The sequence below is a fragment of the Rhinatrema bivittatum genome, chromosome 12 (genome assembly GCF_901001135.1).
Source record: "Rhinatrema bivittatum chromosome 12, aRhiBiv1.1, whole genome shotgun sequence".
In the NCBI taxonomy this organism is placed as follows: Eukaryota; Metazoa; Chordata; class Amphibia; order Gymnophiona; family Rhinatrematidae; genus Rhinatrema; species Rhinatrema bivittatum.
Genome location: NC_042626.1, coordinates 69,039,320 through 69,056,430, shown reverse-complemented (window position 1 = coordinate 69,056,430; position 17,111 = coordinate 69,039,320). Strand labels below are relative to the sequence as shown.

Below are 17,111 nucleotides of genomic sequence, written 5' to 3'. Positions count from 1 at the left end.
AACCTTGAGTAGCATGGACCTACATTTTAATTAGTGTTTGCAGGCCGAAAGAGGCTCGGTTGTGAAGGTTTTCGCCCTCTCCCTCCATAACCGGGACCCGTTCCTGTTCTCAGCCAGGGAGGGAGAAGAAAAAAGCTCACGTCTCTGGGGAGTTCTGTGAGGAAGTAGTGCAGGCATGGCAGGTTGAACAGCCATTTGGCTAGGCCCTGCTTCTGTGACGTCAGCTTTTGCTCTATCTGCTGGCAGCAGTGCATAACCCATTCATGGAGATTGACCTGCCCCTACTAGAGAAAAGGAAATTATCAGGCAAGTAGTAATTTCTCCTTATTGATAGAAAACACAAGTTCGCTTGCTGTAAATGGTGTTTTACGTTGATAGCAGGATGAATTATCCATGGTCAATACCAGCCTACCTCCCTCAAGAGTCGACTACCTAGCTAGATTTAACTATGAAATCAACTGAGGGGGATTCATGCGGGAATACCCACGCATGCTTAGTAGATCAGAAGCTCTACTACCTTGAAGAGAGAGATCTGTTCAGTGCCGCTGGATAATGTCATCCACGTCATGGCTAATTCACACTATCTACAGAAACCACCATTTACAGTAAGCAAACTTTCTTTCTTTACTTTTCAGTATTTATTTTCATAATAATACATTGTTTCTGGTACATTAGTTTCACGACAGTTCAGGATAATTCACTCGTCCTAGCTCATGGTCTAGGGGTGTAAGCAAGTTTAGGGGTGCAGGGACGTGTCTGCTAAAGGACACTTTCAGTTGCCCTCCCACCTTACTTCATGATCCTAAGCTTAGGAAAAAGATAATGTGTTCTCCTCAGAAATAGACTTTTATTGATCAGATTTGGCAGGACATAGCATTTAGAAAATAACAATAATACATGTCTCTATCATCTTGGCTACTAAGCACCAGTTACACTAAAGAAAGTTCTGTAGCCTGCTTAATATATTAATACTTATGGCTAACATACCCCTGGTCCCAACTGCAGTCTCCCCTGTTTACTTCTGAAGCAGGCTCTGGCTGGAGAGCTGGATAATGTGGGCAGGCGAGGAGACTTGGTACTGGTTCTGGAAGAGCTACTGGCTGTCTGGGGGCTTGCTTCTGGGTCCCTTCCCATACTGGCATAGCTGTCAGGCTGCTCTCAGCTCCCCGTCGCCTCAGACTGCTCACCACCGTCTCTCATCAGGGCGCCTTCTCTCTCTCCAGTCTCCTGACCACACCTAGTCTTCTTCCTCCTTGATAGCAGGGAGTGCTGGTCTGCTTCGGAGTCTCCTTTCGCTCTTCCTTTCCAATTCACTCTTCTGGTTTCGCCTTCAGGGTTGCTCTCAGGCCTAGGGTTCACTCCCCTTGGGGGTCCTTTCATCTTCCTTATTTGCCCCGCCCCCCATCTTATACTTTCCAGCTGATAAATATGCATAAGCTCATGCATAATCACATGGTAGGTTGAGGGTCTTTGCCGCATTGCAGGCCTTTTTCCCCCTCCCCATCTCTTTGGGGGAGATCTGCCACATCTGTATGCCAAGCTGTTATGCCAGAGTGTTTTCTCTATCTTGGACTGCCCCCTCTTCCAAGGGTGGGGGTCTTTCTGACATCTGGACTTGGTTTACCGATCCATGACCCGTGCTTAGGGCTTATCTGCTTTGTCCTTCTGTCTTCTTTTTTATTTAAAATTGCACTTACAAACAGCAGATCTAGATAACGTATCTTTCAGTGTAAAGTTCTCATCAGGGCAAGGTTTCTTCTTTTTCCGCTGAAACAGTGTTTTTTTGGGGGGGCCTGTCAGTCTTTGACTTGGTTATGATGATTCATTTTTGGCACTTTCAATGGTAAAACATGGGATATCTCCCTACAGGGGCTGGTCCTCTGAGACAGAATAGGAGCCCCAAGGTACTTCTGGTCCCAAGAGAGCAGCACAGGATCCACTGGGGTAGTGGAATCAGAGTCTGCAGGGTTCCTATGGCAAACCTGAAAATTTGACAGAGGTTGCTGTTATCATTTCAGTTATGGTTTTGTCCTGGAATACATTTGTAGTAGCTGTCCTGTGCAGACCTCACTATTTCTATTGATTGTACCTGGGGTGGCGCAGGCTGGGAGTTTCGGGGACTCTCTGGGCAGAGATTGAGGCATTGTGCGTTTAGTGGTTTTTGACCTCTTCTGATTTCACCTTCTTTTTTCTGTTAAGGCTAAATTCCTTGAACATGCCTCTGTCTTTCTGAATTCAAGAAAGCACAGGGGATCTTTGAGGAAATGGTAGGGATTGTAGAGCTGAACAGATGGTGTGGTTGGGCTGACTCGCTATGCTATATGTTGGTTTTTTTTCTGTCATCATATTCCTATATTTCTGTTTACAGATGGAGGATACTCTTGGGAGACCCCGTGGCCCCGCTTGGCTACCCTGTTATGTGGTAGGCTCACAGGTCTTGGGCTTGGCAGTATTAGCCATCACTGGGGCTTGGATGACCCACTACAGGGGAGGATTTGCCTGGGAAGGAAGCCTTCAGTTCAACGTCCATCCGCTCTGCATGGTTATTGGCATGGTTTTCCTATGTGGGGATGGTGAGTGACCCCAAATCTGAAACAAATAATGTGCTTCAAACAGCCAAGAGAAGCAGACAGACTAACCAGGGGGCTACTTTTCATAGTATTTCTGTCTTAGGGATAGTACTGGACTAGCAGGGGGAGTGCTCTAGGGGAGGAGTGAGGTGCATTGGCAGAAGTGTGAGTGTGTATTGGGGGGGGGGGGGGGGGAGAATCGCTGTTCTGGAATAGCAGGGTATGCTCTAGAGCAAATGGTTCTCACATGCATGACACTGAGAACATGACTGTCACAGAGCTAAATGTAAACATACTCTCTACATCCACAGGAATGCCCCAACCCCCAATAACTAGGATATTTCCCATACAACTTACCATACAAAGAAAGATATTCTAATTCTGGTGTCATCTCAGTAACAGCAACACAAACTCCCTCTACTACCAGGCACAATAGCCCTACTTACGAAAAGGCAGCAGTTCACCACCCATGCATGTCCTATTGAGAAAACACAACAAATGCCTATATGCTAGTAAAATACCTCACTTCAGTCACATACATAGAACCAACCTGTGTCAAATTCAGAAAGACCACAAATTACAAATATGGAGACAGAAACTGGAATGGAAACCCCCCCAAAAAAGCCACTTTGCATTCAATACAAACCTGGAGAAATAGAATCAGAAATATAGCACCCATCACATTCCCAGGATCTGCAATAATGCACACAAACTAATCTGTAAAAGTTACACCTGTATTATGGAACACACTCAAATAGTAACAACCCAACTTATGAAATGGCAACACTACAAATATGAATCCAGGCCACCTGAACTTACCCTCTCCTACTCCATTCTCTTGCAGGCCATCAGTGGCTGCTGAAGCTCTGTCCTCTTGGTCTTTTTCCTTGGGGCTTGCACCAGTCTCTCTCTCTCACACACCAGTCACACACACATGCACACGCACTCATGTCACCTCCCTGACCGATCTTTCTCTTTCACATAAAAACACGCACATACGTGCTTCCGACTCCCATACTCGCGTGCTCTCTCTCTAGCACACACTTCCTTCCTTACAAGTCTTTCTCTTAATCACGCAGATGCGCTCTCACACTTACACACACGCTGTCACAAACATGCTCTCTCTCTTATACAAACGCTCTCAATCACACACATGCTCTCTCACTTACACGGTGGCTCGCTTTCTCACTCCCCCCTCCTCACCTAAGCACAAGTGGCAGCTACAGCAGCTTCCTCCTCCACCTCAGTGCTGCTGTCTCCTGTTGCTGATTGCCGGCTGCTCTGCATTTTTGCTCCAGGCCTTCACTGCTTCTCATGTCCAATGCTTTCTGCAGCTTTTAAAGGCAGCATGGTCCTTTTTTTTCCCCGTCTGCTCTGCTGCACATCATTTCCTCTTCCAGGCCGTGGGGACAGGAAGAAGAAAGGGCCATGCTGCTACGGTAATGTTGCCAGCTTCCACTAACACTTCTGCCATTCCTGCCTGGGCTTGAAAATGCTGATAGTCCGGGTGGGAACAGCAGCAGTGGTAACTGAAGAATGTCTGTGTCTTGTGGGGTGGAGAGCAACCAGGGCAGCGGGAGACCTGTTGGTGCTTGGCAACACACTGGTTGAGAATCGCTGCTCTTAACAGGCCGATACAGTAAAGTCCGCGGGAGAGCGGGCGAATGCCTGCTCTCCTGGCGCGTGCACAGGCCACTCTCCTGTGCGCGCGATTCTGTATTTAAATGAGGCCCGGCGGTAAAAACAGGCAAAAGGAGGCGCTAGGGACACTAGCGCGTCCCTAGCGCCTCCTTTTGGACCAGAGCGGCGGCTGTCAGTGGGTTTGACAGCCGACGCTCAATTTTGCCGGCATCGGTTCTCGAGCCCGCTGATAGCCACGGGCTCAGAAACCGGACGCCGGCAAAATTGAGCGTCCGGTTTTCAACCCGACAGCCGCGGGCCGACTTCAAATTTTTTTTTTACGTTTTTTACTCTTCGGGACCTCCGACTTAATATCGCCATGATATTAAGTCAGAGGTTGCACAGAAAAGCAGTTTTTACTGCTTTTCTGTGCACTTTCCCAGTGCCCGAAGAAATTAGCACCGACCTTTGGGAAGGCGCTAATTTCTGAAAGTAAAATGTGCGGCTTGGCTGCACATTTTGTTTTCTGAATCGCGCGGGAATACCTAATAGGGCCATCAACGTGCATTTGCATGTTGCGGGCGCTATTAGGTTCGGGGGATTGGACGCGCGTTTTCGGCCCCTTACTGAATAAGGGATAACGCTAGCGCGTCGAAAACACGCGTCCAATGGCGGGTTAACAGTGCGCTCCATCGGAGCGCACTGTACTGTATCTGCCTGTAAGTGAGGAGTGAGGTGCATTGGCAGAGCTGTTTGTGAGGGTCTCAGTACTGGAATAGCAGCAGGGGTGATGCAGGACAGGAGTGAGGTGCATTGAAAGAATTGTGCATGGGGGTCTTAGTACTGGAATAGCAGGGGTGATGCAGGGTAGAAGTGAGGGGCATTGGCAGAGCTGTTTGTGGGGGTCTCAGTACTGGAATGGCAGGGGATGCTGCTCACGTTAACAGTTAAATTGATTCAGCAAATTAAAACAAACTGTAGAAAGTAGTTGGGGGATGAGTGCACAGGCACTGTAGTGGGAAGTGCTGAACAGAGGGCAGATACAAAGCATGTTGTAATGGCTCTGAAAGTGGAAACGGGAGAATCCAAGGAGTCTTTTGTGTTTAAAAAATGAATTGCAAATAGAGCAGCTTGCCTTTGTGTTTTTCTTTTTCTTTCAGAGAGGGAAATAACCCCATTAATGCAATATTCCAACCCTAGCCCCTTTTAAACTCCCACTGTTGGGTGGTTCCGGATCGGACAGATTTTGCCAAAGTGACTGTGACAGTAGGTCCCTGCGCTCTGGCAGAAAGTTCCTGGGAGGGATTGATCCAAGGCTACTCTGTCTAAAGTTAGCTGAATGCAGCTTCTCCATGACAGGATGGCCAGCAAGGGAAGACACAGGTGGAGTTGCCGCATGATTCTCCATGTGCCAGGCAGAATAGCTTTCAACAGCGCTCTTCCCTGGCCTGGCTCCCTCTTATCTATCAGATTTAGGAAGAGCCTCATTCCCCGAGCTGGGTCTTAGAGCAGAGGTACTGGGAGATAGTGACTTGCTGGAGGGCACGATAGAAAGGCATAATGAACTCGTGCCCAGCGCGTCTCCTGAATCCCAGTGCGGTGCACTAACTCCCTGATTGCTACCGTCTGGGCCTTGTGTGTGGCAGTGAGCTGGCTGCAGGGGGTGTGATTGCCTTTGTTTGCTGCAGACTAACATCCAAAGTGCTGGTTTTACACATGACATTGGTGCTACGATGTCCCTTGCACCAGAGTTGGGACATTCTGTCCCAATATAGACCTGGTACAGCTTGCACTGGTCTCTCATTAAGTGGAAAAAGCCCAGAGGTCACCGACAGCTGAGAGACGCACCTGTTCCTAGTACTCTTACCACGGTCTGCTGGCATTTCTGGTTTTTTGAAACTGCACTACTAGGGTTAGTAAGAGCTTGCCCTGGGCACTAGTGTTAACACACAGTGCCCAGGGCACTGTGTGTTAACACTAGTGCCCTGGGCAAAGAGGAAGGCCAGCGTCCTTGAAGTCTGCCCTTTCTGAGCGGGAGATGTGGAGCCATCGCACAGAATTACAGCAGGTCACGTGTGTGTTTTCCTTCCAGCTCTCCTGGTGTATCGGGTGTTTAGGAATGAGACGAAACGTGTCACCAAGATTGTCCATGGAACCCTCCATGTCTTTGCATTCATCATTGCCTTGATAGGTGAGTCCTGGCGAGTGTATCGCGCCCATCAGTCGAGCCCTTCCTTGAGCCTGTAACATCTGAGGTGCTCTTTCTCCCTCCCTGCCGCCCCCTGAACAGGTGTCATTGCCGTGTTTGACTACCACAAGAAGCAGAAGATTGCAGACATGTACAGTCTTCACAGCTGGTGTGGCATCATCACCTTCACCCTTTACTTCGTGCAGGTGGGCTCCTGTGCGTGTACAGCTCTGCCATTCGTTCGGGAGCTTGGTTTTAGAACTTCCCTTAGAGCCAGGTCAGTGAGTTTAATCCCTGCCGAAATGGTCTCCACTAAGATGCAGTCCTGCCAGGAAAACTTCTCAGAGCTTCTGCCCGTGGAATAACTGGACCTGTGTCTCCTGTTGGACTGTGCAGAATCGGTCAGGACCAGCAGACAGTGAACCCAAAGTCAAAATGGGAGATTCCAAATGCAAATTCTTAGGAAAGCTTTAACTTGGGGGAGGGTTTCAGTGCTGCACGGAGAAGGTCCTGGAGATACTTCCTATCCTTTGTTTGTAACCCTGTAGTGTTTGTGGAAGAACAGGAGGGGAAGGGTTTGAAGCTGAAGTGGATGGCAGAACAAAGAAGAATTCAGTTTTCATCTGCAGATTTTTGTCTCTAATTTGTGATCCTTTATTCGGTATTTGGAGAGGGTCTGTCTGTGGACTGAGTGTGTGACTTGAGGTGAAAGTTTCTGCTAACATGTAGGTTCTGGGTAGGGATCTGTACCAGTCCAACTTCTTTTGTGTTCCTAATAAGAGGTGCATTGCTGTTTTAGGACCCAGTGAAATATTTGCAGTGTTGCCGTTTCATACAGAGTTGTTGTTTGAGTTCTGGGAGTTAGTGCTGTTTGGTATGGCAAGTTTGCTATAGGTTGTGAGTGACTTTTGTTTGCAGGGTTTTGTGTTAATTCTCAAAATGCCTGTAGTAATTAAGGAACGTTGGCACCGTCACAGAGCTGAAATATTTTTTTCTAACGAAACATCTTAGTTTGGTCCAGCCAGCCAGTTCAGAGAGTCCCTTCAGCCACTGCAGCATGGATTTGATTGTTGAGTTTACTTATCAAAATTTCAGGAATGGCCTAAGGGCCTGAAAGTTAATTGGGAGAGGGAGCATGGATGCAAAATTGAAGGAACTAGGGCAGTGGTTCTCAAATATCAGGCCAGTCCGATTTCTATAAGAAATAAGTTTGTGTGGGAGGAGGGAGGAGGCCCCATGCAGATTTTATTTCCGATTTCTGCCGCTAGTGCCACTGCTGCTGGACAGAGATCTACAATGTTGTGGCCTGAAGAGCAGGGGAGAGAGGAGGGGTCTGCTACTGGCCAGGGGAGAGAGAAGGGACTGCTGCTAGGCAAGGGGTTAGTGAGGGCTGCTGCTGCTGAGCAGAAGTATGGGGGAGAGGGGACTTCTGCTGCTGGGCAGGGGGTGAGGAGGAGAGGGGGGAAGCTGCTAAGCAAGGGATCAGTGGTAGAGAGGGGGGCTGCTCCTGGGGAAAGGGGTTGATGAGAGAGAGGAGGAAAAGGTGAGGGAGAAAGAGGAGGATTCAGAGCAAGCAGTGTGGGGGGGGGGGGAATGAAGAGAGGGAGATGCAGGGCAAAGAGTGCGGAGAGAGAGAGAGGGGAATGGTATTGAGATAAGTGTTGCTGGGTGGGGTGGGGGTTTGCTTTGGTGCTTTTACTGCCATAGGAGAGAGTGCTGTGCCAGAGTGGCCACTGAGAAATTAGGGGAGAGGGGAGGAGGATGTAGTTCTTACCCTAGCCACAGAAAAATTGATTCCAGTACTGGACAGATACGCAGACCCGGTGCATCAGAGATTGGGTGAGATTGGTGGTGTTTATATGCCAATGCCTTTTCTATATCAAGTCTTCCTTTCTTCTCTCCTTTAGTGGATAATTGGCTTGGTCGTTTTCCTGTTTCCTGGGGTGTCCATATCCCATCGGAGTCGTTATAAATCCCTCCATGTCTTTTTTGGTGTTACCCTGTTTGTCCTGGCCATCGGAACCTCTTTGTTGGGGATTAAGGAAAAACTACTCTTCACTTTTCCGTAAGTGATTTATAAGTAGGCAGCACCCTGTCTTCATCTCAGCCCTTCTCTGGTATTGAGGCTTCCATGAGCTTCATTTTTGTGCCCTTCAAACAGTAGCACAGTGTTAGTTATTTTTAGGTAATAAATGAGCCAAGACAGAGAAGATTGAGAGCCTTGAACACAAGACTAGGACCCATCTGTGTACACAAGCAGAACTGTCTAGAGTTGTCTTATGTCTGAAACTGCAGGTTCCCACCAGTAAACAGGCTGAATTAGCCATTATATGTTAGTGATTTCATCTGATGGCACTGAATAGACTTGTCTCTTTAACAGGTCAATACAGTAAAGTGCGGCCGCGGTTACCCTGCTCCTAACCCGCTTTCTATCCACTTTTCGGGCGCGTTAGTCCAACCTGCGATACACAATCCCCTTTAACCTACTCTTACCGTGTCCTTAAATCACCGGGTAACCCCTTCCGCCTGTGGCATGTATATTACATGTAAACGATCGAATTAGCTATTCCCTCCCATACAGTAACGCGCGCCCCGACTATCGCTTTTTTACCCTGCTGTTTTGCCGCGCGTTTAACCTGCTAACTTACTGCCTACCCTTACCCCTGCGTTAGAGGCAGGGGTAAGGGTAGGCGGCAAACTTTCCCCCAGCCTCCGCTCACCTGCCCTGGCCGCGTCCATGGGTGCTGGTCTCCGGGGCAGCCCCAGTCCTCTCCCCTCCTCCCGAAGCAACGAAAGCGGAAAAAATCAAAAAAGCGGAAAAAAAAAAGCGAAAAAAAAAGTTGCAAGAGAGAGAGCATGGGCAATCCTACGTCACGCCTTGAGCGGCCCAATTGCACGCACAGGGGCCGCTTTCACCCGTGCGATGAGTCCATCTTCGTGGGCAGCTGGAGGCAGGGGAGCCGCGTCCGTCTTCGCCAATGTCCATCTCTGGAGGGGGGCTGCAAAAAAAGTAAGTCGCTTCGTTGCTTTACACTTCCAGTCCTCTCTCCCCTCCTCCCGAAGCAAGGCTGCTTTTCGCGCCTTCGGGAGGAGGGGAGAGAGGACTGGCAATCCCGAGCGTAGGAGAACCGTCCACTTCCTGGTACCTGTCATTTCAAATGTCATTTGAAATGACAGATACCAGCGTGTCCGTGAAGCGGTAGGCCAGCACACCCAGGATACTGTATAGCGCTCTATACAGTAAAATGGGTTGCGCGGGCCTAACGCTTCACGGACGCTTCTTAGACGCAGCTTGCATTTGCAAGCTATTTACATACAGTATCGAGCGGTAGGTGAGCTGCATTGTGTGTGCGGCAACCGTGGGTGCGCCCGGCACTGACACAGCTCTTGCTACCGCTCCTTACTGTATCGGCCTGTAAGATAGTAATGCTTTGAGTTCTACTGAGCATGTGCGTGAATTCCCTCATGAGTGTTGCCTTAGGAGCCTCCTCAGTCATTTTATTTGTCCGAGCGCTTGCATGGATATGTACTATCTCTTCTCAGATTTTTTTCATAAAATCTGTTTTCCTTAACGCTTAATCGAATCACTTGCCTCAGCAGCTCCAGAAAAGCATTTTTCATTCCTTACTAAAAAAAAAAGCAACCCCAAAAAGAAGGAAAATAGTTTATTTTTCCTCTAAGAGGCCTTGCCTCCTCGAGATGTAGCAGAAGAAAGAGCAAACGATGAGTGGTTTTTAAGTGATGTATGTGTGGAAAGATAATGTCCATTACTTGTGTGTTATCTATTTAGTCCCGAAGTATGACAACAAAACTGTTATGCCTGTGAACAGATGTCCCCATGTACACAACTGTTCAGGGCACACCATCTTGAGGAGCTGCATAAATTTCTAGAGTCAAAGTGTTGTCTGCCTCGCACAGGCTGGATCCGCAGGGTTGAGTTTAGTCAGCCTCTCGAAGGAAAAGCACCACGATCTGTTGGAGCTCACTTTGAAAAAGCATAAGCATTCAAAGTGCAGGACACTGGTGCCATCAATAAGACCATCATTGGTACTATTGATAAAATCGGCATCAATATACATGGTGCAATCTTCAATGAGACGCTTGACGCTGTATCCCTGGAGGCACTTGACACACGTACCGTCGAAGCACTCTATACATGACGCATCACCAGGCTTGATGCATTGACAGACTTGAAGCACAATGTAGCGAAGTGCTCGACACATGGTGCGTTTAAAGAGCTCGGAGCATGATATATCAAGGAATTCAGTGCCTGGATGCTCGATGCAGACCGCATCAAGGTGCGCAGTGTTGATATGTTCTGAAGCTTCATCTCTCAGAATCCTTGATATGCCCAGATGGCTGAACTTGAGTCCTGAGATGGGAGTGCATGGCTCTGCAATAATGCAATTGGCATTTCCACTAATGCTGCATCAATACATTGCTCCAGATTCTTGGCTTGATCAGAAATTGTGGTATCAAAACAAACCAAGTCTGACTTCTAAGTCATCGAAATATTCTATTCCATTAAAGCTGACAGGCTTTCTACCAACACAGTTATACATGGCTCATCCTAGGTAGGCTGGGGAGGGGATAAGGTTATCCTTCCATCCTCCAGTCACCAGCGTGCTTTCCCTACTTCGGTTAATGGCAGAAGGGTTCCAGCTTGAAACACCAGGATCTATATATTCCATAATTCTGCTTACTTCTGGCCAACTGCAATCCCAGATGCAGGAATCAGTCTTGGTATTGGAAGAGGATGTACCATTGATTCTTCAGGCTTCTTCTTCATCCCACTCTATTGCAGCAGCGTCTAGCAAGTTGGAAGCAATAGATCACTTGGCGCCACCTTCCCTTCCACCAAAGGAGCATCTTCTTTCACCCTCATCTTCGTTTTATTCAGAACCCTGTGCTGTTGGGTTCGGACATGGACTCTACAGGCATACCTTTTGACCCATTGTCAGAGTCACTGGACCATACATCGGAAGACCTCTTATACTCAAAGTTCATCAAGAAGATGTGAACAGGCCTGGGTGTTCATGTTCGAAAGGACAAATACCCCCATTCTGAGCTACTGGGGCTTCTAAAAATTCTCGACACTCCATCTGAGTCAGTGGCATTATCTGTTCCTACCATTCTTAATACTCTGCAAATGAAAATATGGGACACACCCATTTTGGGAATGCTGACTGCAAAAATACTGGACCTAAAGTACACGGTTCAACAGTCTCCAGGGTCCCTCAATTGCCACACCATTCAGTACTAGTCAAATGCAGAAAACACATTTTTAAATAAAAATAAATCTGTAGCAGATAAAATCTTCAGATTGTCCGTTCAGCAAACTAACTCAATTCTGCTCCATTCTTCCAAGTGATCTCAGCTTGGCTCAGGATGCTTTCCTCCTTGATTGGGGGTTCCCTGTATGTACCGGATCGTCCAGACTCCTGGGTTCATTCATCCGTGCGACAGGCAGAGACAGAGGAAGTAAAACTGACACTGCTTTATATATCTTGTTGCCCTCTGCAGTTCCTCAGTATTCCTCTGTCTCCAACAGTGGATGGCTGATGCTTGAACCCTGCAGTTTGGTCCAGTATTTTTATTTTGTTTTTATTTTTTGATTCTAGGCTGAGCCTTCCTCCCAGGGGGTCGGGGTTGCTCGTGAGGAGCCCCTACCCTGTTTGGTTGAGGCGGGGGGGGGGGGGGGGGTGCTGGGGGTCGGTGACCCTTTTGTACGCCTGTGCCACAAGGTAACCGTGAGGTGCACATCCGGTGGTCTGGATCCCTCCCTTTTCACGAGTTGGCTCCCAAATTAATTTTCCTCAGCTTGGGTCGGCTCTCTTCTCTCCCCCCCCCCCCCTGCCCTCTGCGTGGTTTTGGCGGGTTTTTTCTCGGAGTTTTCGATTTTTTAAAGATTTTTTTCCCTTGCTTCTGCTTCAGGTCAGTGACGCGATGGTGAGAGGGGTGGCTTGTCGCGCATGCGGGTCGACTCTGGTGCGTCTGAATCGCCGTGGTTTGTGCGCTGCATGTATTTCGGGGGGGAGGGCCCCTCGGAGCTCCCTAGGCCGGCTAAGTGGTGAAGAGGTATTTCTTCTCCTTCCCCGACGGCTCAGGGCTCTTCGGCTAGCGTGGGGCATCCCGTTGCTGTAACCTTGGGAACGGTGGCCATCTTGGATCCCCCGGCGGTCAGGCCCTTGTTTTCTGAGCCTGGAGAGGATCTCCCTCCAGTTCTTTCCTTGGTGCTCCCAGGTCCTCTCGAGGGACAGGGGGCCCCGGTAGGACCCTGGGGTGGAGGGCCCCTCCTTGCCTCAGGTTGACAGTGGGCGGGCTCCGGCCCCTTTTTTGCTTGAATTTGTGCTGCTTATGCATAAGACGTTTTGGGAACAGTACGAGGGGTATGTGCCTAGCGGAGGGGGGTCAGCATTCCTCTCCTTTACTCCTGGAGCCTGGTTTGTCCCAGGGCGGATCACTGCCTGACCCGGGCGCAGGTCAGAGCACACAGGGGGTGTTGCAGGGAGGCACTGCGCCCGCTAGAGTGTTGCGTGTGCCCACAGTGGCACCACAGGATGATCCCGCCGGCCCAGGCATATCACTGGCCGGTACTCGGGCAACAGACCCGGACGCGGTGGATGCCAACCAAAGTGACAATTTGGATCCTTGGCCTGTGGCAGAGGGGGATGACCCTAAGATCCTATGGTTGTTCCACAGAGACGAACTTGTGCCACTCCCGCAGGTCCTGGAGGAGCTGGGTCTCCAGTCTCCGTCTGATGACTCTAGCAAGGACTGTGCGGATCCAGTTTTACAGGGCATGAGGCGTCCCTCCTCCGGGTTCCCGTACCACGAATCCATTAAGACGGTGGAGCAGGAGTGGAAATAGTCCAGATGCGGGATTGAGAGTAAGTAGGGCTATGGCTAAGCTTTATGCTTTGCGGGAACAGACCCTGGAGTTTTCCCTCCCTAAGGTTGATGCCGCGGGCTCTGCCGTCATGAAGAAGACTACTATCCCAGTTGCGGGGGTGACAGCTCTGAAGGACGTTCAGGATCGCAAGTTGGAGATTCAGCTCAAAAGGATTTTTGAGGTCTCTGCGCTGAGTCTTCGCGCGGCTATTTCTTCCAGTCTCATGCAGAGGGCATGCTTACACTGGGTGCAGTGTTCTCAAGAGGAACAGATGCTTACGGATGTGCAAGCAGCTCAGGCAGACCGGTTGGAATCGGCGATTCCGTTTGTAGTAGATGCATTGTACGATGTCGTCCGGACGTCCTCCCGTTTTATGGGGGCTGCGGTGTCGGCCAGACAACTGCTCTGGCTTCGTAACTGGTCCGCGGATGTTTCTTCTAAGTCCCAGTTGACGTCTTTACCATTTAAGGGTCAGCTCCTATTTGGGGAGGAATTGATCAGATTGTGAAGCAGTTGGGGGACACTAAGGTGCCTCGCTTGCCGGAAGACAGGCCTCGGGGTGAGATGCAGTTTTCCCAATTGGCCGCGTTTTCAGTACACTCGCAGTTACACTGTGGTGGCGGCGGCACAGAGGTCCTTTTCGCCTAGAGGTCAGTCCTGGGGGCCGCCCTTTCGAGGGGACCGTAAACCCTTCCGGACCTCCAGCAATGCCGGTACCGCTGGACCCAAATCTGCTCAATGAAAGGAGGCCAGCCCACTCCGCCGTTCCTTTTGTAGGAGGTTAGCTAGCATTGTTTTACGGGGAGTGATCCAAGATCACACAGGTTCAGTGGGTTCTCGGTGCGTTAAGAGACGATTACGCCTTAGAATTTGCTCGGCCTGTCCGTGACCTGTTCCTAATCTCCCCCTGCGGCTCGCTGCAGAAGCGCAGGGTGGTGCGGGAGACTCTGCACAGGTTGCAGCGTTTGGAGGCCGTGGTGCCGGTGCCTCTGGAGGAACTTCGAACGAGGCGGTATTCGAGTTACTTTGTGGACCCGAAGAAGGAGGGAACCTTTTGCCCCATTCTCTATTTGAAACAATTGAACGTGGCGTTGAGGGTGCCCCGTTTTCGGATGGAAACGTTACGCTCGGTGATAGCAGCGGTACACACTCAGGAATTCCTGGTGTCCCTAGATCTCGTGGAAGCATATCTTCACATCCACATTTCTCGGGACCATCAGCGCTACCTGAGGTTTATGGGGGTCCTCGTTCATCCCTATCTGGATGATTGGCTCATTCAGGCGAAGTCAGAAGCCAGTTGCCATACAGCAGTGCAAACGGTACTTCGGACTTTGTGGTCCTTAGGCTGGGTGGTGAATTTGGCAAAGAGCCCACCTAGTGCCGTCACAAGCTCTAGAGTATCTGGGAGCGTTCTTTGACACCAACAAAGGCAGAGTTTTTCTGAAGAACGAGAGGGTCCGCAAGCTACAATCGCAGATTCGGCAATTGGCGCAGGTGAGAGTCCCCAGAGCTTGGGATGTGCTACAGGTCCTCTGTTCCTTGACTTCCACCTTGGAGCTGTGCCGTGGGCCTTTGCTCATATGCGTCCCCTTCAGAGAGCGCTTCTGGCCCAGTGGAGTCCTGTGTCGGCGAAGTATCACCAACCCGTTTCTCTTCCTCCGGAGACCAAGGACAGTCTGTCGTGGTGGTTACACACACCCATCCTCCTGCGAGGGGTTTCCTTGGAGATTCCGGATTGGATGATCCAGGCCTTGCGCGCTTCCGTGTCACACGTATTATCTTTTTTACAGGACGGTTTGGTCAAGGGCCTTGCTTTCAACTCTCTTAGAGTTCATGTGGTGGCATTGACGTCTTTGAGGGGAAACCTGGATAGCTACTGCTTGTCCTCTCATCCTGATGTGGTACGTTTCATTCAAGGTGTCAAGAATCTGCATCCGCCAGTGAGGAGAGTTTGTCCTCCTTGGAACCTCAACCTGGTACTTCGAGGTTTGTGTGAGGCTCTGTTTGAACCCATACATAGGGCTACTCTGAAGGATGTGACTTTGAAGGTTGTTTTCTTGAGAGCCATTTGCTCTGCAAGACGAATTTCAGAGTTACAGACTGTCATGTCGTGATCCTTTTCTTAAGATATCGGACGGGGGTGTGTCTTTACGGACAGTGCCATCTTTTCTCCCGAAGGTGGTATCTTTATTTCATGTTAATCTGTCAGTTGAGCTGCTGGCTTTTTCGGATTTGGCAGATTCGGAACCAAATGCTCGTGAGCTTCGGCTATTGGACGTCCGTTGAGCGTTGCTTCGCTATCTTAAGGTCACGAATGGTTTTAGATGATCTGACCATCTTTTTGTTTTGTGGAATGGTCCGAAGAAAGGGCTTCGAGCTTCCAAAGCCACCATTGCCAGGTGGCTTAAGAAAGCTATTGGATCCGCTTACATTCTCAAAGGTAAGCCAGTACCAGAAGGCTTGAGGGCTCATTCCACCTGATCTCAGTTGGCCTCTTGGGCAGAGGCTCACTTAGTATCGCGACAAGAGATTTGTAGAGCGGCGACTTGGAAGTCGCTGCATACTTTTGCAAGACATTATCGATTGGATGTGACAGATCGGGAGTCTCGGTCTTTTGGTGAAAGCGTGTTACGAGCGGGACTCTCCAGGTCCCACCCTGTTTAGGAATCTTTGGTACATCCCAGGAGTCTGGACTGATCCGTTATGTACAGGGAAAGGAAAATTTGGTTCTTACCTGATAATTTTCATTCCTGTAGTACCAAGGATCAGTCCAGAGTCCCGCCCAGGGGTTAAGGAGGGTGGAGAGGAGTCCGCTTAACTGTTGTACATTACAGATCTCAGAAGTTTTTTGTCAAGTTTCTCAAGTTTATATTCCAATGGGTTTTTTATGATGCTTTGTTGGCATTTAGCTTTGGTACAGATTAATACTGAGGAACTGCAGGGGGCATCAGGATCTATAAAGCATGTCAGTTTTACTTTCTCTGTCTCCGCCTGCTGGCATGGATGAATGAACCCAGGAGTCTGGACCGATCCTTGGTACTACAGGATCGAAAATTATCAGGTAAGAACCAAATTTTCCTATAGACTTCATGTTTGCTTTACCACCGATACCACTCATCACCAAAAAAGTACAGAAAGTTCTTCAAGATCATACTCTACTGATCCCCCCTGACTCCGGCATGACCCAGCCAAGCATGGTATTAATATCTTATACAACTTTCCAGCAGCCTTCCCATACATCTGGGGGCAGATCTTGCTCTACTAACTCAGGAACACAGGACACTTTATCATCCCACCCTGTGGGTGCTCAGCCTAACAGTCAGGAAGTTGATTGCTCAGTAATGGTTGATTTCCATTTATCTCATCGAGAAAGCCATCAACTAGAAGAAACAATGCCTTAAAATGGAATAGATATTCGATATTCCAAAAGGTGTCAGTGGAATGCATTTGACACCTTTTCCTGTGAGCCTTAGCATCTACTGCAGTTCTTGCTTCACCTATTGAACTCTGGTCTCGTCACTTCTTCTGTACGACCATACCTCAGCACCATAGCTGCCCATCAAATTTCACTGGATAGTAAACTGATTTCCACTCTTCTCTTGATCTCTCATTTCGTGAAAGGTCTATAGCATGTAAAACCCCCAGACCAAAAGCTTCTAGTGTTGTGAGATCTCAGTGTAGTTCTCTCTTCACTGATGAAGCCTCCCTTTGAGCCTTTGAAATCTGCTTCCCTAAAGTTTTTGCCTTGGAAGGAGATTTTTTACCTCTGCGAGAAGAGTTAGTGAACTCCAGGTACTCGTTCACTATCCTCCATATCTGCATTTCTTTTACAACAGTATAG

The 17,111-nt window shown here is 49.1% G+C and overlaps 1 protein-coding gene across 3 annotated transcripts in view; it reads left to right on the top strand.

Annotated features, from left to right (window-relative positions):
- Positions 1-17,111, top strand: part of LOC115074204 (cytochrome b561) — a 45,123-nt gene that overhangs the window by 23,968 nt on the left and 4,044 nt on the right. For all 3 annotated transcript variants that reach the window (XM_029573459.1, XM_029573461.1, XM_029573460.1), the window contains exons 2-5: positions 2,369-2,573; positions 6,283-6,381; positions 6,481-6,584; positions 8,286-8,443. In XM_029573459.1, the coding sequence (XP_029429319.1) occupies positions 2,369-2,573; positions 6,283-6,381; positions 6,481-6,584; positions 8,286-8,443 (566 nt within the window). The remainder of the gene's footprint in view (positions 1-2,368; positions 2,574-6,282; positions 6,382-6,480; positions 6,585-8,285; positions 8,444-17,111) is intronic.